A 24715-nucleotide genomic window follows, 5' to 3' on the forward strand; every position below is an offset into this window, starting at 1 on the left:
TAGATCTGAACCCCAGATCTGCCTCTCAAAGGACGTTTGACCTTACTGTCTTACTTACTGTCTCTGGTCCTCTTTGCAAAACCACCTCCTAGGACCACAGCTACGGTTAAGTAAAGCGAAATACTTTCCTGGCAGTCACAGCGCTCTACCCCTTAACCCACAGATAAACCTTCTCCCGGAAGCACTTTCTTCCCCAATACCTTCCAAGGAATAAGTTTTCATTCTGTAGGTCCCAGCACCTTCCCCCAGGAAGTTTAGAACTCTGTCCCACAGTGGATGTGCATTACTTGTTTCTAACTCCATGGCTACGGTCGTCCAGACATTGCCCTATCGAGCCTCTATCGACTTTCTCACTTGTTCCTTGTGACACCACACCAGACCCACACAGTTTCTCTCCTCCTACAGCCCGAATCCCATGGCCAAGTTTCCTGATTTGAATTCTTCTGCTTCAGACACTGAAATACATTTAGGGGATGATGAAGGAGTTCACTTTGACCTCTATTTTGACTCCTCCCCACGTTTTTTTGCCATCTGGGTGCTGCTTTCACAAACCTCAGCGACACGTCTGTTCCAGGTACCTGTTTCATAAAAACACAACAGAAATGAGGGCCTGTCGGGCCATCGAGGCAACAGGGCTGCGAAGGGAAGAGCCACCCAGAGTGCTGGAAACCCAAAGCTGTGTCGTGGTGGACAGATTGGTCCAGCATAAGCCTCAGAGTTTCCCATAATATCTAACACAGAGATAGAGAGCTTTCACGCTGTTTTCAAAGTTGGGTAAATGTAAGGTCTACACTTGAAAGTTCCGTCTGCAAAGATACATTTAGTGCAGCAATTTACTCCATCTGCCCCTTAAGATAAGAGCTGTGGTTTCCCAGGTGGAGGGAAATGAGCATCTACCTGCCCGCCTCGAGAAACGGGAGCGCTCAGCTGCTGCGGCGCTCTGGTGTATCGAGTGGGAATTTCTGGACTTCCTAGAGATCAACCTCCCCCCGCCCCCCAGCCCTCCCCTGTCTTCTTTCTAGCTAGTTAAATGTCACAGTGACATTTCCTTGTTTGTAATAACACATCATTTGAAAACTACGACTGGGTCATTTTGCCTTTTCTGTCAAGCTTTTTCTTGACTCTCACAACTATGGCTCCACAACCCAGCAATGTGAGAACTCCTATGATTTTTCAAATTATTAAGTGGATTCCGCTGTGGGAAGAATCCAATAGATACTTCGTGACTTGAGAATATAGCCCCTATCTAGAAAGATTAAGTAACAAGATACTATCGTAGTGAACTCTAACTTCAAGAGAACAAGAGGTTTTATTGATAAACAATCAGTAAAGTGTATGGGCAAAGAAACAGAGGTTTCCTTTGCCCATTTCTTCAAAAACCTTCCTTGTATTTATAATGAGACTATTTTAATCTCCTTTACTCCATGGATCCCGTCGGACCTTGCAAGGCTTGGGTCTGCTAGCCCTCTTCAATGTCAGGGTTGAGCCACTCAACAGGCGCAACGACTATGAAGTTACTTATTCCCACTTTAGGAAGTCAGCACCACTCAGCAGCAAAGATTTGCTCAAGAGACTTTTTAGAAAACTCATGGGTTCCTCACCCCATGGATCTACTCTCACACCTCCCCCATCAGAATTCTGTACCATCATCACTCATATTTACTGAGCATGGGCTAGAGGCAAGATGCCGTCTTCTGTTCCATGCACAAAAATATATGTAACAACATAGACATAGATCCCAGGTTTTAAAAAATAATATAGCTAAGTAGATTGGCTAAACATAAGACATGTTTAGAAATATAACTATAGTATTTGCTGGACCCTTGGAGACCACCTAACACAACCAAGTTTAACCAGAATGGCTAACTCTGGACATGTGGGCTGCTTGGCAATGGCCCGAAGCCAGTGGAGGTTGTAGCCGGCCACGGGAGCCCCATGGCCTTTTGTCCTATTTCAAGCCTCCCTTCTCAAGTAAATGGCACCGAAGTTTCTAATCACAATTCCAAGACATGCGAGACCATTCGGTGCAAACTACAACTTAGACCACCTTCCCAAAATGAAAGACTTGCAATGAGGTGTGATGATTACATAATAATGTGGATTAGGTTGTAAGGCAGGTATTACTCAGCAGAAACAACGGAGCCTTCCATGTGAAGTGTGGTGTGAGAAGAACAGTAGTAGCAGCATTTGGGGAGTTGTTCAGGATTTGCCAAATCTCGGGCTCCATGCCACAGCTACTCTATCACAGCCCACGTTAACGAGAATTCTCAGGTGAGCCGTGTGCCCGGGAACATTGGAGAAGCACCCTGATGGGAGAATCTTAGTGAGAAGATGCACATGAGCACAAAAGCAATCGCAACACACTTCAGGTGTAAAGGAAATGAAACCATTCCACTTTGGAGAGACCACACGTGTTCTTGAGGTAAAACGCTGTGACCCCCGCAGCCTCGCTGAAACCTCTACTCTTCCACGGACCCTTTTCAAATCACACACGCCAGTGGAATACGACTCAGCCATCAGAAGCGATGAACACCCACCATTTACGTCAACACGGATGGGAACGGAGGGGGTTTGCTGAGTGAAATGAGTCAAGTAGAGAAAGTCAATTATCATATGGTTTGACTCAGATGTGAAACACAAGAAACAGCGCCGAGGACCACAGGGGAAGGGAGGGAAAACTGAATGGGAAGCCACCAGAGAAGGAGAGGAACCATGAGAGACTCTTAACTGGAGGAAACAAACGGAACCTTGCTGGAGGGGTCATGGGTGGGGGGGTGGGGGGAGGGGCGTGAAGAAGGGCACGTGATGTAATGAGCACTGGTGTTACACGCGATGGATGAATCACGGAACACTGCATCTGGAGCTAATCACGTACGGTATGTCAGCTCACTGAGTTTAAATAAAAACAATCACATTGGCCAAAGTACATTCTTCTAGCCCCGACACTGAGCTCAGATAGCGCTCACTCTTTCCATGGCTCACCAACTGGCCAGTGTTCTCAGAGACACGCATGACTACGAGTGGACAGAAGCAAGTTTAACAGTCTCTCCCTTCCGCCCGTTCTGACCCAGGTGCCCAACTTCGATGCGCCAAAATGGCGGCCAAGCACCCCTACAGCGGAAAGCGGTGTCTAGACTATGAGTACGGGAAACCACGGGAGGGTGTGAAATCACTCCTGCACGGTGGCCATCGCTCACCGGACAGGAGGCCTCCGGGACAGAAGCTGGTGGGATTCTCCGGCACCTCCATCTTTTGGGTGGGGGAGGAAGGAAAATTCAAGCAGAGCCATGTTGTCTCTCAGCACACGTCAAGGGAGAACTTCACAGAACTTCCCAGAACTCTTCAGGGAGCTCAACATGGGTGTCTTGGAAGCAGAAGCAGTATCTACTCAGAACCACCTGGACAAACTTTCCACGGAGAAGCTGAAACCAGAACTTTCTCTGGCGTAGCCAACGGTGAAGAGTGGTGTGGTCCCAGGAGCCCCCTGTGTCCCTGATGGTACAGATGGAAAACGTGCGGGTTTCTCGTGACAGAAATGGACCGCAGGAATGACAGCCAAGAGCCAGTTAGAAAGGCAACCACCGGACAGAGCAAGGTTAGGAGCAGAGGGTGACCCAAGAAGCCTGAGGACGAGGGACAGCATCACAGCTGGAGAAAAAGCCACAGTCATATTTCAAGATCCTGTGCGCTGGCATCTGAAGACACTCCCTCCAAGCCCCCGGTGAGCACAGACCAGGCTGGGTCAGGGTCACACCCGGAGACCTAGGATCACCAGATCCCCAGGGCACCCACCACGCTGTACTCTGCCTTTATCCTCACTTCTCCTCCTCCTGGACCCAACCTTGGATCAGAAGGAAATGGGGAACTGGGTGCAGAGGAGGACAGAGGGGACCCCAGGCGGGGGCCGGACCCAAAGCACGCTCTGGCTGGCAGAGAGGGGAAGCCTGTCTGAGAGTCAGTTTTGGAGTCGATGATAGATTAGGCCGCATGGGCATTTTAACTTCTGAAATCACACTGTAACGGAATGGAATGAGATGGGCTACAATGTCCTCACAATCTGGGTACAAACCGACCCAGCCGAAGAGTCCTTTCCAAGGCCCAGATGGAGGAGAAAAAACAAGGGTGTTTCACGATGGCCCCGTGAGTCTACCATATTCGGTCTAACACTGAGAAACTCATTGGGGGGAAGGTGCGGTTCACACGGAAGGCTTACCGAAGCCTCCAGGTGCTTCAACTTATACAGCACTTTTCTTGGAGCTCATTTGGTTGCAGGAGAAGAGTGGAAACCCACAGAAAGTAGCTCAAATTAACAAAACAAAACAACCACAAACAAAGGCATTTCTGGAGCTCCCCTTGGGTGGGGGAGCTTCGCCCCGCCCCTCTCTTGAGCCTGTAGTTAATGTTCCATCCCTATACCCAATTCCAGTGGCCACAAAACCCCAGATTCAGCAAGATAACACACTCGTGAACCCAAAAGGGTTTTATTGACACTTCTCTGAAAGGCCAGATACAACCCGGCAACATTTCTATTCTGTTCCCCAAAGTATATCTCCTGGCCGCCAGCAACATCATCTTTTTTGTCTTGTTCCCCTTTATCTCTTGCCACAAAGCCTCACAGATACCCTCTATTTTTCTGATAAAGTCAGCTCTGGCGAGCTCTGTCCAATAATAACCTGGACAGGAGTCATCACTCCCACTCCTGCTCAGAAAGCAATTCAGAGAATTTTTTTTTTAAATTCTCACTTATTCCTTTTGGGATATGAAGTTCAAATGCAAAGAAGCTTACCAGAAAGTTTGTTCAACAAAAAAACAAAAAAGAAAGAAAGAAAGAAAGAGCTTTCTATGCTGATAGTGGGGAACAAGAACAAACACAGGAAACCTTGCTAGTCATTAAGGACGTTTCTTCATTTCCTGTCGATTATCCGTAACAGTGGGTCTCGGAACACAGAGGAGCTACAGGGAAGTAAAAGGAAGCAGAGACGGGCTTCGGGTGCAGTGGACCTGAGAGTCTAGGCGGGAGTCAGCTCAGGGCCCCTCATTTCTGACCCAAGCTCTCTCCCAGCTCTCGCTTTCTCTCCATGGTCACCCCTGGCTTCCCACGACCATCCAGGGTGGCCAGCATGCCCTCCGTCCTCTGACCACTATCTCTGCGTCTCTTGGTTCAGATTTCCAAAGACACTGTTGGGCTGGCTTGGCTCGGCCTGTGGATTTCCTCCCGCCGGGCCCGAGGTCAGCCCTGGTCCGATGGGCTGGATCCAGGGGAGGCAGAGTCGGGCGTCCAAGCAGGAGAGGCAAGGCCGTGGGCAGGGCCTCTCTTGTAGAAGAGAAATGGCCTGTGAGGCAATGAACACCATCTCCATTCCTGCGACGTCCAGCCGGCAGCCGAGTAATGAATTAAGGAAGAAGCGTTGCAGACTGCAGAAGCCGGAGCGGAGTGGACGAGGACAAGTACCGCTTTATTTCAGGTCGTGTCGCTCTTTGTGATTTCTCAGGCTTCTATTACACAATGCTAAGCTGCAGGGGCTGTATACTGGAAGACACTAGAATCTACTGTCAGTGGTCACAAATAAAAGTCACCGGGGGCGGGGGGCACCTGGGTGGCTCTGTCCTTAAACATCTGCCTTCGGCTCAGGTCATGATCCCAGGGTCCTGGGATCGAGCCCCGCATCAGGCTTCCTGCTCAGCGGGAAGCCTGCTTCTCTCTCTCCCACTCCCCTTGCTTGTGTTCCCTCTCTTGCGCTCTCTGTCAAGTAAATGAATAAAATCTTAAAAAAAAAAAAATCACTGGAAGCAAATATAACAAATGCTACATGGCAGGTCGATGGGTTGTTTGGTTAGCAAGGATCATGGTTATCATTTGGGGGAGCAGAAAAATTCCGTTGCATGAAGCCTTTGGTTTGCAGGCTATTTCTAGACCTTAGGGACATAACGAGAACAGGAGGGAATGCGTCTATGGGAAGTAGTCCCCAGTGAACATGAACTGACCACTCTTTTCTCTGACCACGATCCCAAATCTGGCTTTCTTCCTGCTTTAACACCCTGGGTGTTTCATTCTGTGGCTTCCTGTCCCATCTGTGATGACTCCGCCTATCTAAGTCCAATGCTTATAAAATACATAATACTTAGCATTGAGGAAATTAATAGATAGGTTGAAAGAAGCATGGGTTGCAGCTTACTGAATAAAAGATTCAATACTATTCATTATTTACACATTTTTAGTTCGAAAACCTTTTCTGTTTTACTAGCCCGGTGACTGGAAGTGACTTGCATGTAATCATGTAGCTCAGTGTCTTCAGTTAAAAAATAAAAGGAGGACTGAAAACATACCCATCTACTTCAGCAGCTGTCATGAGATACGATAACGTTCACGAAAAAGTTACGACGAGTGGGGGAGAATGGCATAGAAACTGATGATTGTCCCGATTTATACAGTACCTCCACGTTCAGGCTGAAAGTTTATGTCAGATAAGGATAGTATGTGTCTGTTTCATACTAAAGTGTGAAGGACTCCCCTGGCTTGGGGTTTATATTAAGCACATTTTATTACAGAACTGGTTGTGATATCTATGCCCTGGAATGCCTTCATAATGGCACTCACTCTTTCTATGGCTCGTTCTCAGGTTGGAACATCAGCCTGGAAGAGCTTGACAGGGGCTTGAAGGCTTAGTTTTCAGAGAGGGGTGGAGAGTGTTGGGGGTGGGGGAAGGCCCAGAGACTCAACCCAAACAGAAGGCACAGTTCAGCTAATTCTCAGATCCTGTCCACTGAGACCTTACACTCTCACTACCTCAATAAACAATTCCCTACCGGATGGGCTTTCCCACATTTTAACTCACATATTTAAACTATTTTAACACAGGCCCAGCACACCTTCATCTTTTTTTACTTTACAAAAGATGGGAACTTATTCTGTTATGCCAGATACAATGTGTAATTAGACAGCAATGCCTAAACATCTTATGATCTCTTAATACTGCATTTGCAATGTTCATAAAACAGACAGAGGCACTGAAAGGACACGCACATTACATGTGGAATGAAGCCAGTGCCGACCCTCTCGGACCCTGTGGATGTGGGGACAGGACCAGCAAGGAGGCGGGGAGTTTCCGTCCATCTCTGCTAACCACACGCAGATAATCTGGGCACTTAAAAAGAAGATCAGGATGGGGGTCTATGAAATTCCAATCAGTCTATTTCCTTCACGAGGTACAAGATGTGAAATAATTAAAACACAGCATTTGAGGAACAGCTTTTGACTTCAAAAGAAGTAATCCAGCAAGTTAAACCGGAAAAGCAATTACTTACTCATTTACTGCCCTCTATTCCTGGAAATTTAACTGATGCATGAGCTTATATTCATTTTATGTCTTTTACTGAGAAAAAAATGAGGACAATTAATTTTTTTTAAATCAATAGAATGTAAAACCAAAATAACACAAATAGGTTTTCATGAATATCCTGGAAGTCATTAAAGCAATTTGTGTTTTATGCATTACTTTAAATATTCTCAATTTCTTTGGAATGATTTAGGTTCTGGGTAGTAAAGAGAATCTACATTTTTAAAAATTCGTATGGGTTCCGTTTCCTATTTCTTTCTGAAATGACGACCAAACAAGTAAGCCCCTGTTGAGTATGAAGAGCCCATGTGAGCGAGACAAGCCGTGACCAGGACGTGCTCTTAGAGACATTAAACATGAGCGAAGGGCCCTCTCGGCTGAGTCACTAGCCTGCGTGATGTGCAAGTGTACAGCAGACGGGACCCCCAATCTGTGGTCCGACGGGGTCGGAGCATGAAAGAGCCCAGGGTGACGGGACGCACCGAGGACCGGGAACCAGGGAACGAGAGTCAGTGTCCCGGCTGTCTTGTTAACTAGCGAATTCCGCGGGAGCTCAGTTTTCAGGAAATGAAAGGATAGAACAAAACGACCTCTGAAGCTAGATCCTGTTTCAAAATACTACGGCTGAGGCCCGGAGGACCACGTGTCCCAGGACCCGGGCGCTACCACGGGAGAGCACAGGTGTCAGCGGTCGGGATTAGGGAAGCTGGGCATTCGTTTGGGGCCAGAGGCTCAGAACAGGTAGGTACGAGGACGAGAGCAGGCGGAAAGGTCTGACGTTGATTCAACCCAAAAAGATAAACTGAGGCATGAGTCGGGCAACCATGAGTCAAGATGGTAACCCACCGGAGTTGAACCTTAAGTTGTGATGGCCTCGCTGGCGGTGCGGGGCTGGGGGTCTGCGCTGATCGGTGGGGGAGGACACGTGAAGGACCCACCTGGCATGAGCTCCTTGTGTCCTCGGCAGCTTGTGGGGCCGGGGCTGAACGCATCATTCAGGGAAGGCTTCCCACAGAAGGGGAGCCGGTGACTAAGCTGCGTCCCCAAATCCAGGAGGAGAATCCCTTAACCCATGAAAATGAGGAGGCGGCTGCTTAGTTCCGGAGAGGATGCGACCGAGGAAGAGTGTGGGAGGGGAGGAAGTGCCTCTGCTGTCCCAGGAAGGAGGACAGGGCAGGGAGGAGGCCGCCCGGAGCAGGGATCAAAAAGGCCGAGGAAGAAAGAGAACCTGCCGAACTCACAGGCCTGCTTTAACAACAGAAGTTTAGGGAACGTGACGTCCGGGGGAAGGGAGAACGGCTCACCAGGAGGAGAAGGACGGCTGGGAATCGTGGGAAAGAGAGGCGCACCGATGTCACAGAGTCCTGGCGAGACGGAGGTTGAAGGTCAAAGCAAGGTCAGGAGGTCCCACCTGGGCTGACTATTGCTTCCGGGATGTAGTCAGTCTCGAAATGCAGAGGGACGTTACGTTTTGAACTAAAGATTTAGGAAAATAAAGTGAGGAGTACGTCTAGTGACTGCTGTGTTATCCTAGGAACTCGATGTCATTCGTTCTAAGGCCAAACGGAGTAAAACAGCCACCACCGAATCTGAAGCCTGCACATTGAACTGGTCAAATTGGTCAAAGCAGCTACCGCACGTAGATGTCCGTGCAAAATACAAAACCATCTGACAACCGGAGAACAGCCCACGTGAGCAGATTCTGGAGAGGACGGAGTGTGAGGCAGCTACCCCAAACTCTAGAATTTGGAATGCAGGACATCAGTGAGAGAGCCGGAAATTCTGTGTACAAACAGTGCCCACGTCTCTGGGCCCCCCTGAGCTACTCAAGGTGCTGGGGAGATTCCAGGAGGCCTGGATGAGGATAAGAGAACAAAACTCACATGCAAATTGCCCCTCTCCTCACCGGCTCACAAAACATTAATAAACAATCTTGAGAGAAACACAGCAGAACCCCTGCATTCAACAGGCGCAATGCCCATGACAAAATTCAAGGTCGGTCGACATACAAAGAAAGATGAAAATGTGACCATTCTCAAGAAAGAGGCACGATCAACCCAGACCAGTCCTGAGATGACCCAGACGCCAGAACGAGAGGACACGGATTTCAAAGCGGCTACTGTCAGCGAGCCTGGGTGGCTCAGTCAGTACAGCGAGTGCCTTCGGCTCGGGTCATGATCCCAGGGTCCGGGGATCGAGTTCCAGGTTGGGCGCCCTGCTCAGCGGGAGTCTGCTCCCCCCTCTGCCTCTGTGATTGTGTTCATTCTCTCTCAAACAAATAAATAAAATCTTAAAAAAAAAAAAAAAGTAGTTATTGTCATGAGACCTGTTACTTACAGGGAAAAGGTATTTCTAATAAAGGGAAAGACCGTAATCCTAGCGGGGAAAATGGAAACTATTAAGAACAGACAAAGTGAAATTTCTAGCATTAAAACCACAACATCGGAAAGCAACATCTGGCTGTGCCCCAAGTCGGATGAGAAGCCAGGGGAAGGGATGCTGCACTCGAGGAGAGGGAGACAATAGGGAGCGCACGCGAGAAGACGGGGGAAGACAAGTGTGAAAGCAGCAGCGTCTCGACCCGCAGCACCAACGTGTCTGACTGCGCATCACTGTCACCCCAACAGCTTACGAGCAGGACAGAAGAGACACCTGATGTCACCAAACGCGGTGAATCTGATGATCCAAGACAGTTTACGAAGCCTCCACAAGATAGACACAGAGAACAGCACGTCAAGGCAGCCAACCTCCAGACGCCGGAAACCAAAGACAGAGGGAAAATCTCGTGGCCCGGGTCATTCAAGGACTGATGACTCAAACGACAGCTCACTTCTCGGTGGGGGAAGCGGGGGGAGAAATCAACACCGGACATCGGTGAGGCCGCGTCTTGAAGGTACTGAGAGAGAAACCAAGGTCCGATCAACTCGGGGTTCTAGAACCAGAAAAACATACTTCTAAGCTCGAAGGCAGAGTGAAAATGCCGGAGGGTCTGGGCAGGATGACCTCACCAAAAACTGCATTCCTATTGAACTAAAATGGTTCAGGTAATAATCATTTTTTTTTTTAAACATCCTAAAAGAACAATGACAGAGATCCAAGCCAAACCGAGCCCACAGGCCAAATGTCTGCCATCCCCGTCCCCGTGGTGCATGAAGCACTAGCCGTAGGCGGCAGAAGTAAGTGCCGGTGGAAAATCAGATTCATCAAAAAGAACGTCAAATACTGGATTATTGTTAGTTGGACATCTTAGGAGCTTCCAGAGTGTCATCAGACACCGCCCCTCCACTTCAGGCCCCAAGCTCGGAGGGCAGGGCACAGACTGGAGGGAAGAAAGGCCAGTCCGGGGGTGGCCGGTGAGGGCAGAGGGGGGTGAGCACGGGGGCTCACACCACAGACCACAGCTCACGCCCTCCTGCCAGAACCCTACAGGTGTACAGAGTCCTCAAGGAGCCTCTGAGGGTCTCGAGGACACCTTCCTCTCTCAAGGCTGAGACCTAGGAATCAGCAGGAACATTCCAGGCATAGGGAGAGGGGCCACCTCTGGGTCAGCCCGGGGTCACGTCCTCCCGGTGACCCCCCCCCCCCCCCCCCCCCCGCAACAATTGTACACCAGCCTCCAGTGAAACAATCAAAATGAGAGCCCGAAAAGCACCACGGGGCCTAGTTTATCAGTAAATAAATGTTTTAAATATGAAAGTGTATTTTCCTCCAAATATGCATGACCTTAAAGCTATAATTTACCCTGCAGGCAGCAGCAATGGCTTTTATGCACCCCACTTTTACATTTCAGAAGGCGATGAAGAAAAGTATTCCCGCTGGTGAAGTAGTAAGTTACCAGCTCGGAAGAGATTTAATGAAAACGTGTTTTGAAAACCACAGACTCAAGAATAATTCTGGAATACGAGAACCACCGCATATTGAAGCTTAAACGGTCTGTTCTGCAATCCTGAGTAACCAACGCCTTTTTGCCATGGAAGACTTTAGTATCTTTTAGAATATGAAAAAAGAAAAGCAAACATTTTGTGTAAATAATAAAACGGCCGCTCCTCTTTTTACAAAGGTTATATCGGATTTGGATAAATCGCTGTACAATGGTACATAACTTTTCAAAACCAGAATTTGAAACACTCATATTGCTTAGTGATATTATCACAAAATATATCCATTAAGCACCAAAAAAAAAAAAAAAAACCCACAAAACACCATGGCTATAGAAAAATTCAGTGGAAAATACGGTAAAATGAGAGTCATTCTTTCTCCTTATTCCAAGTTAAGTTAAATTACATTTAATAGTTCGGTAGATTTCCTTGCTATCTTTTTCCTTCAGATACGTATTTCTATATAATTAGTTTCATAAACTGTATGCCAGTTTGTATCAGGAAGGAAGGGAGGGAGGGAAGGAGGGAGGAAGGAAGAAAGGAAGACACTTCTATTTTCTAGAATTTCTAATTTCTAGAAAGTATCATACTCCGAATGTCGGCAAAAGCCAGCAAGGCCCTCTGGACATGGAGCCTGCCACTGGGGAAATACTCCACGTGGGCTGTGCCATTGGCCTGCGGGGAATTCCAGCTGCGAGGTCTCAGGTGTTTCCAGAACAGCCCGAGTCGTTGGCCAGAGCTTGACTAGCACTTGGGGAACACCAGTCACTGCACCCAACACCAGACCAACATGGCAGATGCGACTGCGTCATCCCACAGGGACGGTTTACTATCCCAAGCCCACATGACCATAACTTCCGGAATGACCTTCTGGGAGCACCTGCTCCTGCCCATCTGGGGGGGGGGCATGGAGGCGTGGCTACCGCTGTGATCCGTGGCAGCCGTAACACTGGGCCCCTGACCACCCCCTCCACCAGCAGTGAGGGCTAAACCCAACCACCCAGGAGCCACTGGAAATCACAGTCGATGCTTCCCAAGAACGAACCATCATAATGTGTCAAATACCAGCGGCGGTCACTGTGGTCACCAGCGGGAGAGACACCATGCACGTAGGGCCAGTGACCCTTCTCCTCAGAGGGGGAGGCCCTTCTTCCCTGAAAGTCTACCACAGGGAACCCCCATGTAAAATGGAAACAGGCTTATTCCAAACTCCTGATAAAATAAACTGGTATTGGGGCACCTGGGTGGCTCAGTGGATTAAGCTGCTGCCTTCGGCTCGGGTCATGATCTCAGGGTCCTGGGATCGAGCCCCACGTCGGGCTCTCTGCTCCGCAGGGAGCCTGCTTCCTCCTCTCTCTCTGCCTGCCTCTCTGCCTACTTGTGATCTCTCTCTCTGTCAAATAAATAAATAAAATCTTAAAAAAAAAAATAAACTGGTATTACTGAGTTCTATATTCCATCAGAAACCTCCGTAACCTAAGCCTCACGTGTTGTGTCGTACTTTCCGGTATTGGCTGCCCACACCCTCCTGTGTTGTGCGTGCCTCGTTCACCCCACACTCGCTCGCTCGCCTCCCAGGATTCCCTCTCCAGCACCCCCACATCCCCACACCAACTCCTGCACACCACGAGGCACACATATCCACAGACTCCCAGGGCTTTCTACTGGATTGGTGGACTCTTCTTCAAGGAAGGGGATTGGAACGTCTTCCTTCCAGCAGAGGCACAGTAATTATCTCACTGTAGGCAACGGAGACCATCAAAAATGTAAAAGCACGAGGGTGGGTATAATCAGAGCTTGTTGTAGAGAATGAAGGCAATCTCTAAGTTTACATTTGGGTTCTCAGCTCTTGGAACTTAATCAGGTGCACAGTGTTTGTTAAAGGAGTGACTTCACCGAATCCGTGTAATGCAATGGATGAAGCATTTGTTGAACACCTGCTAGGTCCATCCTCATGATGAACAGGTTCCCTAGTGCCTTCTGAACTGTGGCCTCCTTCCCAGTGTTGAACGCTGCCAGAAAGTCTTATTGGTGTCAGTACCCAGTAGAACAGTTCTGCCAAGAAGCCACTTTAACACTGGAGCCCAAGGCACTTTCTAGAAGAAATTACTGAATGATCTTCTGAACTCCACAGATGTCTCTACCACATACTCACTGATGCGTGAAACTTTATTATTTTTAATTTAAAATCTTATAATATCAGCAACTACCTATTAAAAAGACATTTCCTATGGATATTAAATAAAGTAAATGTGAAAAGTGTAAGTGCTCGAATCATAGTTAATGAGCACAGAGATCAGAGACACAGCCTGCTGACTGAAAAACTGAAAATATTTCACCCAGATCTGACTGGAGTGGAGCACGCTATCACTCAGCTGATACAAAGGCATTCAGTCTAAGTCCTCATCTCACATTACTCAACAGACCAAGGGCTCCTTTCACCAGATGAATCCAGTATCATCCCTATATCCAACTCCACCTACGCAAAACGTTGGACAAATGCAACCATCTTCTACTAACATGCTGATAAACACGTGTGTCTGCAAGCCCGTTATACATCATCTCTAAGATCCAAAGTGCTTGCCTTCTTTCAGCTGTTTTTTGTTTTTAATTCGAAATACTCGAAAATATTTTACAAGCGATGTCCACTGACACACGGCTGCACGGCTTCCCTAGGAACCCGGGTAAGGAATTTCCTTGCAAAGCGACTGCAACTGAGATGAGCCTCAGGCGAGAAGAAGAGGAGTCCTATTGGCCATGGCCAAGCCCGGCCGTGCCGCACACATACCCCGTGTGGAACAGGGGCCCTCTGGGACCGTCTGTTTCTCTGCGCGTGCGGGCGCACGTTTCCAAAGTCTCGTCCCTACACTCTCTGGGCTACCCTGGAGGTTGGGCAGCAATCCCTCACCGCCGCCTGGGCTCCCTTCTCAGACCGTCAGTAATTTCCTGGAAATCATTCCAGGCACGCGTGGCCCATTAAAGTTAATTAAGCACGTGCCCCTGACACCTAGGAGAGCGCGCGCCCCACAGAGCCCAAAGCTCTGCCCGCGAAGGGCTTTTCCGCAAGCTCTAGCCCAAGGGTCCCCACTCTGATTCCCGCGACCCTGTCTCCCGCCGCTGAGCTCTCCTGCCCCGGAAACTCGGCAATCTGGGGGGAATGTCGCATGTGCCTGCGAGCCCACGGAGTCCCGGGCCGGCGCCTAAGGCTCTCCGGGCCCTGGGGAGCCCAGGCAGGTGCACTGGCCCGCCCGACTGTGGGCTCCGGTCTAGGACGCACCACCTGTTCTCGCAGCCCTCGCCGGCCGCCTTGACTCAAGGACCATTCCCCCCTCCCCCCAGCGGCCTGGATGCGGAGGGACCCCAGGCCCGGAATCCCCGAAACCCGCGAGGGTCCTTCTCGCCCGCGCGCCGCGCTCCCCGTCCCGCCGGAGCGCCTCCGTCGCGGTGCCTTACCTTGTGGCCCTTCCCCGGGGGGCACCTGACGTTATTGGAGGCTCCCGCTGTTTGATTCATGTCCGGGGGAAGTTGGGGGCCCGCAGCTCCACCTTCAAAACTTCCCTGGCGCGGAGTGCGGCGCGGGGCGCGTCTTCCAGCGGCGCGGGGGTCCTGCCCTCCAGCCTCGTCGGGCGCAGGCGGCGAGTCCTCCGGCCGCAGGTGTCCGCGGGGCTGCGCGCGCGGGACGCCGACGCCCGCGGCCCGGAGCCGCACAGGAGAGGCAGCGGCGGGGACCCCGGAGGGAGCGGGGGGCTGCGGGACGCTCCGCCCGGCGCAGCTTTCCCCGGGCAGCAGTCCAGGACTCCGGACCAGGAGGCCGAGCGGACCCACGGGCGCTCCGAGCAGGAGTGCGGAGGTACGTGTCCGGCGAGGGGAGGGTGGGGGCACCGCGGGAGCGTGGCTGTCGCGCGCCCTGACGCCCCCCGGGCGGAGCCTCGGCGACGGGCCACTCGGGTTGGCGTCCGCGCGGCCCTCGCGCTCCGGCCGCAGCCGCCCGCCCCGCGCGCCCGGGCCCTCGGAGGGCCGCCGCCCGCCCCCGCCCGCGCTCCTGCGCTCGCGCCCGTCGCCAAGTCTTCCCCGGCTGGTCGGGAGGTGGCACGCGAGGCTCTGCCTGGCGCCACCGCTCTGGCGGAGGTCGGGAGCGGAGGGGGCGGGCACTCGGCCGCCCGGCTCGGTCCCCGCCGGCTCCGGAGGCTCCGTGGGCGGGCGCTGCGGGCGCCGCCGGGGCCGCTGCACCTGGGCCGGGTCGGGGGAGGGCGCCCCGGGCGCGCACGCCTCTCCGCAGCCCAGGTCTTTGCAGCGCGCCAAGGCTGCTGCTGGGTCCTGTCTGCGTCTCCGTCTCCCGTCTCTCTCTCGCTCTCTCTTCCTTTGGCGCCTGTGAAGTCATGATCTAATCAGGCAGCATTGGGATAGAGGTGGAAAACTGACCCTTGGGAACCCAGAAAAACAAATCAGGAAAGAGCAATTGCTCCATGAAGACCGCAATGCAACATTGTAGACTCTCCAGTCTGAATAGTGGACCAGGAGCCCATTAGAGCACAACCGTCTCATTTAGCCAAATCTTGTTGGTTTTTTTCTGTTGTTGTTTTCTGGATGTGTCCAGAGAGAGCCATTTCAGTTTGAATAGTCTGGATGGAAAATCGAGCCGCACAAGTCAGTGTTTGTCCTCCCCACAACCTCAGTTTCATCATCCACTAAGTGAGGGTAGGAGTTGGCGTCCCCATCCCTGTCCCCGGTGAGAGCCTTACTCCCGCAGCCCTGTTGGGTTCCTAACAGAAGCTCCCTTTGAGAGGAAAAGATTTCACTCTCAGGCTGAGGGTGCCCTGTTTCTTCTGGACCCCCACATCCAACTAGGAATAACGTCCATTTTGTAAAGTGCGATATCCTCTTTCATGATTTTTGCCCCCCCCCCCCCAAGAAGTTCAAGAGCTTCTGAGGATATTTCTGTCCTAGGAATGGGAAGGCCCGTTTGGGGGCCCCTGTGTGAGGCGGTGAGCAGAGCCTGGAGGTGAAGCAGATTTGGCTTGGCATCCCCCAGCATGCTGCTTTGGGAAGATTCTTTATGTCTTTTACATCTCCGAGGCAGGCAGAATAGGGCCAAACTCCAGGTGAAGACCCTGAGATCGCAAAGTCGTCTTAACTCACAGACGCTGTTGGTAACTCCAACAAGTAGAGAAAAGTGTGGGCATCCTGAGAGTATGGCCCGGGGAGTTTCTCGGCCGCAGGCTACTCCACTCTCCGCCTCTAGCCCTTCATCAAAGCCACCGCTGGTGTGTTCCTCCCTGTCTGTGACCGCAGGGCTTCTGTCCCAGGCCTGCGCAGCCATCCTTCTCTGCAGATTCCCAGGGAGCTGTGTGCTGGGGCCTCAGCTGTTTTGTGCTTCCAAGAAACGTCACTGACTTTCAGTGTGTTCAGGTGTTTCTTTTTGGGGAGGCTGGGAGGCTGGGAATGGGGACTTCTAAGCTCTTTGGGTGTCTGCTGACCCCCAAAGTCTGTTTCTCTTTTGTCTACGTTTTCCAGTTTACTTCTTGTTTAATAATCAGTCCCTCCATTTCTCTCTCTTCTCTCCTATTATACTGTGAGTCGCAAGAAAACCCTGGTGGTACCTTCCACACGGCTCAGAAATCCCTTTAGCTAAATAACTGAGCTTATTAGGTAACATTAGAAAACCTCTTCTGTTCGGGCTTAGCCGCAGCCTGCGCTCTCAGGAGGGGCGTTCCGCCACTTTGTAATGAACATCGCGCTTCCAGTGGGATCGTTGGGAGCCATTCCAGAAGCAGCCTGCTGTAACCCACAGCACGATTTCTGAACCATTAATATCAAGGCGAGAGATGCAAGGTAGCGTGGCCAGCTTTACCAATATGGCATCGTTTTTTGGCACCGGAATTCTGAGCTTACAGATCTGGCAATATTTCTGAGCGCTCCGTCTTTCAGTCCTGGACAAACAATACTGTGCATTAGATCCCACGACGTCAGGCTCCAAGAAACAAGTAAGAGGGAGATGAGTGGAAGCTTCCTGATTCTTCCCTTCCTCCCCCTCTCCCCACCAGCTGGCTGTGCCCTTGCTGCTCGGCAGGTGGTAGCTGCCTTCCCCATGCCCTGAGTGTCTTCTCCTCTCCTAAGGCCCTCAAGTCAGCAAACACTGACCACCCAGATTAGTGTGATAGAGGAGTTCTCAAAAGCAAGAGCTGAACAATTCGGCCATATTTCCCCACTCCCTTCCTACCAGGAATGAGGAAATCGGCAAGTCAAGTATGATGTAGGTTTTGCAAAGCTAAACCCAGCAGCACGTTATGGGCTCCATTCAGCTGTTTCTTGGCTTAGCAATTGTGTATTTTGCTCTTTCTATAACTTTAATTGCAAATGTAAAAACTCACAAGTGCTGGGGCACCTGGGTGGCTCAGTGGGTTAAGCGTCTACCTTTGGCTCAGGTCATGATCTCAGGGTCTGGGGATCGAGCCCCTCATCAGGCTCTCTGCTCAGAGGGGAGTCTGCTTCTCCCTCTCTCTCTGCCTACTGCTCTGCCCACTTGTGATCTCCCTCTCTCTCTGTCCAATAAATAAATAAAAAATCTTAAAAAAAATACAAGTACTGATAGTTGGTATCTAAGGGAGGAAGGAATATCTGGGAGTCAGACTCCGATTTCTGCTAACTTGCTCCAAAGAATAAGTTCTACTGTCACTGTTGGGTGACCAGCGCTGGGGGTTGGTCTATCAGGTGAGAATGGCAATTCCTCACATCTGATAGTAAGATGGAAAGTTCCCTGATCGCCCGGTGTCTTTCAGCTGTCCTCTCTTCACACTCTACTAAGAAGGCTGCAGAATGACAACAAAAGTTACATTTTGTGCCTTGTATTTCTATTGACCAAAATTCATATCTATAATAATCTTTTTCAGAAAAATGGGGTAGTTTGAGTTTAACCACATGTGATGCCAATTCAGACTTTATAGCAGAGGGAGGCAGGAACACAAGCTAGTGACTTTTTTTTTTTTTTAAAGATTTATTTATTTATTTATTTGATAGATCACAAGTAGGCAGAGAGACAGGCAGAGAGAAAAGCAGGGGGGAAGCAGGCTCCCCACAGAGCAAAGAGTCCAATGCAGGGCTCGATCCCAGGACCCAGGATCCCAGGACCCTGAGATCATGACCTGATGAGTCAGACCTGCTGAGCCACCCAGGTGCCCCAAGCCAGCAACATTTTTAACGTGTGACTAAAATGCTGATCATCTCACCTTCAGTCCTGGGTCTGAGGGAAGAGTGAAGGGAACTTACTGTAGATCATTCCTTCTCTTCAGTCTGGAGGCGGGACTGAGGGAAATGCATTCAGGGCACGGAAGGTTTTCCTATGGTGAACAGCCCCCATTTCATGATTAATTTAGTTTTAACATTCATTAGTATTTACCTGCTGACCTCTCCGTGGGCATTCTGTGGAGCTGGTGTTTCTGCACAACACTCCTACCAAGCACATTTGTCTCTTGCATCGAGGACAGTTCTGGAACACTCCTAAATTCCATAATATGGTAAGACCATTTCCAGCCCCTCTAGGTACATAGTCTGAAAGTTCTGTGCCCCCAGGAACTGTGTGTGCTGCTCAGACATTTGCAGGTCTGCCGCGTCCTCCCTGCAGGTCCGTCCGGCCACACCTGTCGTTTGATCACTTCAGCGCCGTCAGCCATTTCTTAAAAAACAGCTGATTGGATAACCCTGGCCTATGTGAAGCAGTCCACGATTGCTTTTGGCGAGCAGTTCGAAGCTGTTGTAAACACTCTGCTGTCCAGGATCCGTTCTTGAGGGGGAGACTCCTGCCATCGTACCCGTGACGCGTGCATTAAGTATGTCCCACGCTGGCACTTGGGGCTCCCTGGGCTTCCCGTGCTGCTGGCTGTGCTCCTCTTTGAGCCTTAACTGTCCTGCCCTTGTTTTCTCACTCCAGGTGTGTTGGGTCTTCCCAACTGATAGCACTGTTATTTATTTTAAGTTTCTTTTTTTTTTTAAATTTTTATTGTGTTATGTCAGTCACCATAAAATACATCATGAGTTTTTGATGCAGTGTCCCAAGATTCACTGTTTATGTATGACACCCAGTGCTCCGCGCAATCCGTGCCCTCCTGAATACCCACCACCAGGCTCATCCAATCCCCCACCCCCCAAAACCCTCCGTTTGTTTCTCAGAGTCCACAGTCTCTCATGGTTCATCCCCCTGACTTCAAATTTCCCCCAATGCACTTTTCCTTTCCTTCTCCTAATGTCCTCCGTGTTATTCCTTATGCTCCACAAGTAAGTGAGACCATATGATAATTGACTTTCTCTGCTTGACTTACTTCATTCAGCATAATCTCTTCCAGTCCTGTCCATGCTGCTACAAAAGTTGGGTATTCATCCTTTCTGATGGAGGCATAATACTCCATCGTGTATATGGACCACATCTCGACTCTTTCCAGTTTGGCGACCGTAGACATGGCTGCTCTGAACATTGGGATGCATGTGCCCCTTCTTTTCACTCCATCTGTATTTTTGGGATAAATACCCAGTAGTGCACCTGGTGGGTCATAGGGAAGCTCTATTTTTAACCTCTTAAGGAATCTCCACAATGTTTACCAAAGTGGCTGCACCAACTTGCCTTCCCACCAACAGTGTCTCAGTCAATGCATTTCATAAAGAAATGGGGAAAAGGGCTATTAAAATCTCATGGTGGGCCTTGATCGGGATAAATACAACTCCTCAGTTGCAAAGAGAGGGGGTTAGCCCAAGGTGTCTGTATCTTGTTGAAAAAGTCAGCAGCTAGAGGTGGGTGAAGTGCACAGTATCGTCACTTTGTTAAAACTGCCGCGCAGAGCAATCCTGACTATACTTTGTCTTTAGAAGGTCCTTCTAAGTGGTCTTGATGCTGCCGGGACGGATCCAGAGTGAGGCCAGGTAGATCTCCAATGGCATGTCTATGCAGCGAGGGCAGCAGGCTCTGTGGGTGCCCTGTCAGTATCCTGTTGGCCATTTCAGGCCCTACCATCCACCTGCAAGCCCCCGTGTGGACGGTGCTGGGACTGGCTGAGTGGCGGTGTGGATAGGCCATGGAATCCATGCCCCTGCTGGCCATCTTAAACAGCTGACCAGTGGCACTTGGCAGGTAAATAGCCCAGCCTTCAACAGAGGATTAGAGAACTTTAAGGGGCACGGCTACCCTGTCTCAGAGTTCCCCACGCCCACACTGGCGACCAGGCTGAGTGCATCCTTCTCTTCCATGTCTCACGCCACAGCCGTGAGAAAGCCCTGGTCGACCTCCAACTACAGGGAACAGCACTGTCAGGCCCCTGAGCCAGGCTTTGGAATCTAACGCTGTACTTGGGTGGTGGTTCACGCCCCGCCTCCAGTAAGCCAGTAAGGACTGCCAGGGGGATGGGGATGAGGACCTGCTCTTAGAGACACAGGACCTCACGGATGGCCCCAAGCTTCTCTCCCTCACTCCGGCACCGGGGTCAGATTTGCCTGGTGGTCTGGTAGCTTCCAAAGCGTCTTCTGCATTTGTCCCTCACGCGGTATTTTCCTCTCATATGTATCACCACCGCGGGGTCTCTTTCCTGCGGAAATGGGACTGACACGTCCTTGTGGTGTTCCGAGCATCTTCTTCCAGCATGACTCGCTGTACACGATAAGTCTGGATTTAGAGTCTTTTTCTATGGGGAGCCTTGGACCAAGACTCATCAAGAGGTATGACCTAAGAACCACGGCCTTAGTTTACCTGTATTGTATTATAAAACCACACCACAGTGGTAAGCAGGAGAAGCCTGCAAGGAGTTGCAGCCCAGTGCACTCATGTGCACGACAGATGAGAGCGACCGGTTCACCTCTCAGTCGACACACAGCCAGGAGGGGAAGACAGTTTCGGATGACTGTTGGTAGCTTAAGTAGGATGGGTTTATGCTTTGCGTGGGAAAGGGATCATTCCAAATCATTCCAAACAACTGATTTAAAAAAAAAAAAAAAAAACAAAACAATTTGAATCGGCTGCTGTCTTGCATCAGCAGGGACAGATCTTGGCAAAGCCAGAAGCGACTCCCAAGCAGGCAGGGCTGTAGGGGACAGTCCCTGGGTCTGGAGTCCGTGTGGGGAAGAAGAGTGTGCTCACACAGCCTCTGGGCAGAGGCTGCTGCGAACAATCCAGAAAGGAACCGGTTTGTGTTTGCTCCAGGAAGTGCAGAGCCCGACCTACTCTACAGTCAGGCCGTGTGAGTTGTCCTCATGTTTGTACTGGGGCCATGTTAGGAAGTTTTGGAAAATGATGATCTGTTCCATTTCCCTGCCTTATGTAAACCCTGCAGCAGTGACGAAGTGAGTACCTCCCTACTGCCTTTTTCCTTGACTGATGAAATCCCCGGTCATAAGTCAGTCGTATTGGTCCAATTATGCGGCACTCCTGAAAGTATGTGGGTACCTTTTTCATTGATTGCCCATAGTTAATTCAATACACCAAATTACTATTTGTAAAATTCAATAAACTATTCACATGACAAAGTCCATTCTCTAGGTTTTACTGTTTTCGTGAGCTGTCGAAACCGTGCCGGTTGAGTTCAGCTGAGTGACGTTGAGTAGTGTCGATTTTTTTGTACTGATTTTTCTTCCTCTGCGATCTCTCTCTGCCTCTTACAGATGCCAACTCAGATGCTCTTCCCGACTGCCCCACACACCTTCCCTTTCCCCGACTCTGAGTCTCAGGCATCATCCTGGTTCTCACATTTGGCCCGGCTTCCTTCATCCATTCTCACAATCACCCTCTGCCCCGTTTTTGAAAACCCGGATGCACACCCAGTTCCTCAGCACGACCTCAGGACAGACGGGTCTATTGACTCCAATATGTTAATTCCCAGAAATGTATACCAAAATATGATATTGATGGTCAATATATGTGGGTCAAGTATGACTTCAGGTTTAAAGAATCTAAAGGTACTTGTCACCGTACTCTTTGGAAGAACTGAGGTGGTTCGGTGCATAGACTTAAAAAGCTGCTCTACGTCACGTACACTTTTCAGAAAAATAAATGAATTATTTCCCTTTAAAAAGTCAGTGAAGTCCTTTCTTTTGAGATTGATGGACTCTGGTTGCACTCTGAGTCCGGTTCTTGGCTTTCGAATTCTATCCTAAAGCTTCATTAGATGGAACTTTACTCATTTGGCAAAATCTGGATGGGTTTGCTATGGGTTCTTTGCAAGGAAGGGGTGGACTTAGAAAATCAATAGTACAAAACTGAACTCCTTGAGAGAGAAAAATTGTCAAGCAACTTAGCGTATCAGTCACCTCACATAGAACACAAAATTTACCATTTTAAAACCTAGATGTGTACTGCTCAGTGGCGCGTAGTGCATTCACGACAGGGAGCAAACATTCCAGAAGGGATCTCACTGGTGGGAAATCGCGTCCTTCTTACGGTAAAACCACCCTTATTTCCAAGCCCACAAGGATGCTCGTGACAGCCTTGCTTGTAATGCTGGGGAGCTGGGAGCCATCCGTGTGCTCTTTCCTGGGAGGGGAGGGAAGGCACGTCTGTGGGTGCACAGGAACCAGTGCGCAGGAGGGAAACGGTGCTTCCCGTCCGTAGGGATTTGGGACTTCTCCATCCGAGGCTGGTCCAAGGTGTCTAGTTAACGGTTCAGGTGGGACTAGAACCTGAGGCATTACCATGGTTGCGAATTCTTGCTATGAAAGCAGTTGAGCCTAACAAACATTTTCAATCCCTTCCGAGTCTTCCGTGGGCCACACTTGGCCGCTCTTCCTCTCAGGGTCTAAGAGGGGCCTTTTCCACTCCGCTCAGGATTCACTGACCCCAGTGAGTCCTGTGGCTCTCACGGATCGCAGAGGCTTGGGAACGGTAATTTCTGTGTGCGCAGGAAGGAAACCACCACATCTTGGTGATATGAGTGAGAGCGCCCAGAACAGGAGTCTTAAATCCGAGTGTGGGGCTCTTCCTGCTTCATCACGCCCCTTTTGGGTACATGTCAGCGTGTGTGTTTATGGTCATGTTGCAGTGCAGAGCCTCTGAGCTGTCCGTGCAGGGGACCGGGAGCTGAGCACCTGCTGTAGGGGTCGGGGAAGGTCACTCGGAGGAGAGCTCTTGGGCTTTCCCTCGAGGATTGAGGAGGATTTTGGAAGTTAGGAGAGCAGTTCTGGTTATTAAAGCCCTGGGCATCCCGTGAGTAAAGGCAGGGGGTGGGCAGAGACGTCTCTCAGTCTGTCTTGGTAAACCAGGCAGGTCAGTCTCGTTCTAGAAAAGCGATTACGTGGAGGAAAGGCAGGGTGGATGGTGGACGGCTCGGCTGCGGAACCGGGACTTTATCTCACGGTAAATAGGCGGGAGCGGTTCCATAGCCACCGGTTCGTAGCAGGAGGGAGAGCGTGCCGTTCGGATTCCGGAGAGCCAATTTCACTCTCTGGTTGCACTCGCAGAGTCAGCGTCTATACCATCTTCTCACGCTCTGTAAGTCCAAGAGCAGGCACTCGGAGACAGTTGGCTGTGCATCTGTGCCTTGGGTTTTCTGAGACCAACCGCCTGGTGAATTCCTAATACCCTGGGTGATGGTGCCCCTCACCATGGAGGACACAGGAAAGCCAGCGGCGCGACGACTGTCCCTTTGAGTGATGTCAGGGCTGCAGCCCCTGATGGGGACAGAAAGCATTACAGATGGAACAGGGCCGGGGGTGCCTGTCCCTGAGCTACTTTCTCTGTGCCATGATGGACTCAGAGCCATCCCTGTGAGGGGCAGGGCTGGGCCGTTGTCTCTAGCAGCTCTGCCCCTGACAGTCTGCAAAATAATGTTGCAACTTCACCAAATACAGCGTATGTAAGGGAACTTCATCTTTCAGGACAACAGGCATGTGTCTTAAAGGCAAGTACGTGAACAGGATGGCAGTAATCACGGCTAAATGATCCCGTGCTTACTTCGGATGGAAAAGAAGCTCCTGGAACTTGTAAGGGGTTACATGAGAGCACACCTAGTGGATGGTGACATCATGCAATATTTGCTGTTCGACGCTGGTGTTGTTAGTAACCTGGTAAAGTCATCATGAAGTCTTAAGACGGCAAGCAATTATTTTCTTGCCACCCTGGCTAGTCCTAAAGAAAAGAATAAAATAATTATCATTTTGGGGACCTTGGTGTCCCTTTGTCCCTGTCTGCAGTGCGGTCGCATGGGTGGGAGCCGCGAAGTGTGGCAACCACGCTCACCAGGTGCAGGAACCAGCGTCAGCCCTTCTAGGAGCACGTGTGGTCCCGCCTGCGCGTCCTGCCCCACCGCGTGGCCCGAGAGGCAGCACCAGCCCCCGGCCCACGCGGGAGAAGTTCTCCTACTGTCTCTGTCACAACCAAGTGTAGACAACTGAAAGAGCTTTAGCACGGATTTTTTTTTTAGTTGCAGGGAAAGGGAGAGGAAGAGAACCTCAATGGCATTGAGAATCTGGAAGACGTAAACCAGGAAAGGAATAGAAACAGATTCTATAAAGTTTCGTGTCTTCACAATC

The 24715-nt window shown here is 50.4% G+C and overlaps 1 protein-coding gene across 1 annotated transcript in view; it reads right to left on the bottom strand.

The window, feature by feature from the left end:
• Nucleotides 1-15045, bottom strand: part of DPP6 (dipeptidyl peptidase like 6) — an 864911-nt gene extending 849866 nt beyond the window's left edge. Inside the window, exon 1 of the mRNA XM_046020968.1 lies at nucleotides 14669-15045. Coding sequence (XP_045876924.1) covers nucleotides 14669-14728 — 60 coding nt within the window. The 5' untranslated portion in view covers nucleotides 14729-15045. The remainder of the gene's footprint in view (nucleotides 1-14668) is intronic.
• Nucleotides 15046-24715: the final 9670 nt, after the last annotated feature.

This window comes from Meles meles, chromosome 10 (assembly GCF_922984935.1).
Source record: "Meles meles chromosome 10, mMelMel3.1 paternal haplotype, whole genome shotgun sequence".
NCBI lineage: Eukaryota > Metazoa > Chordata > Mammalia > Carnivora > Mustelidae > Meles > Meles meles.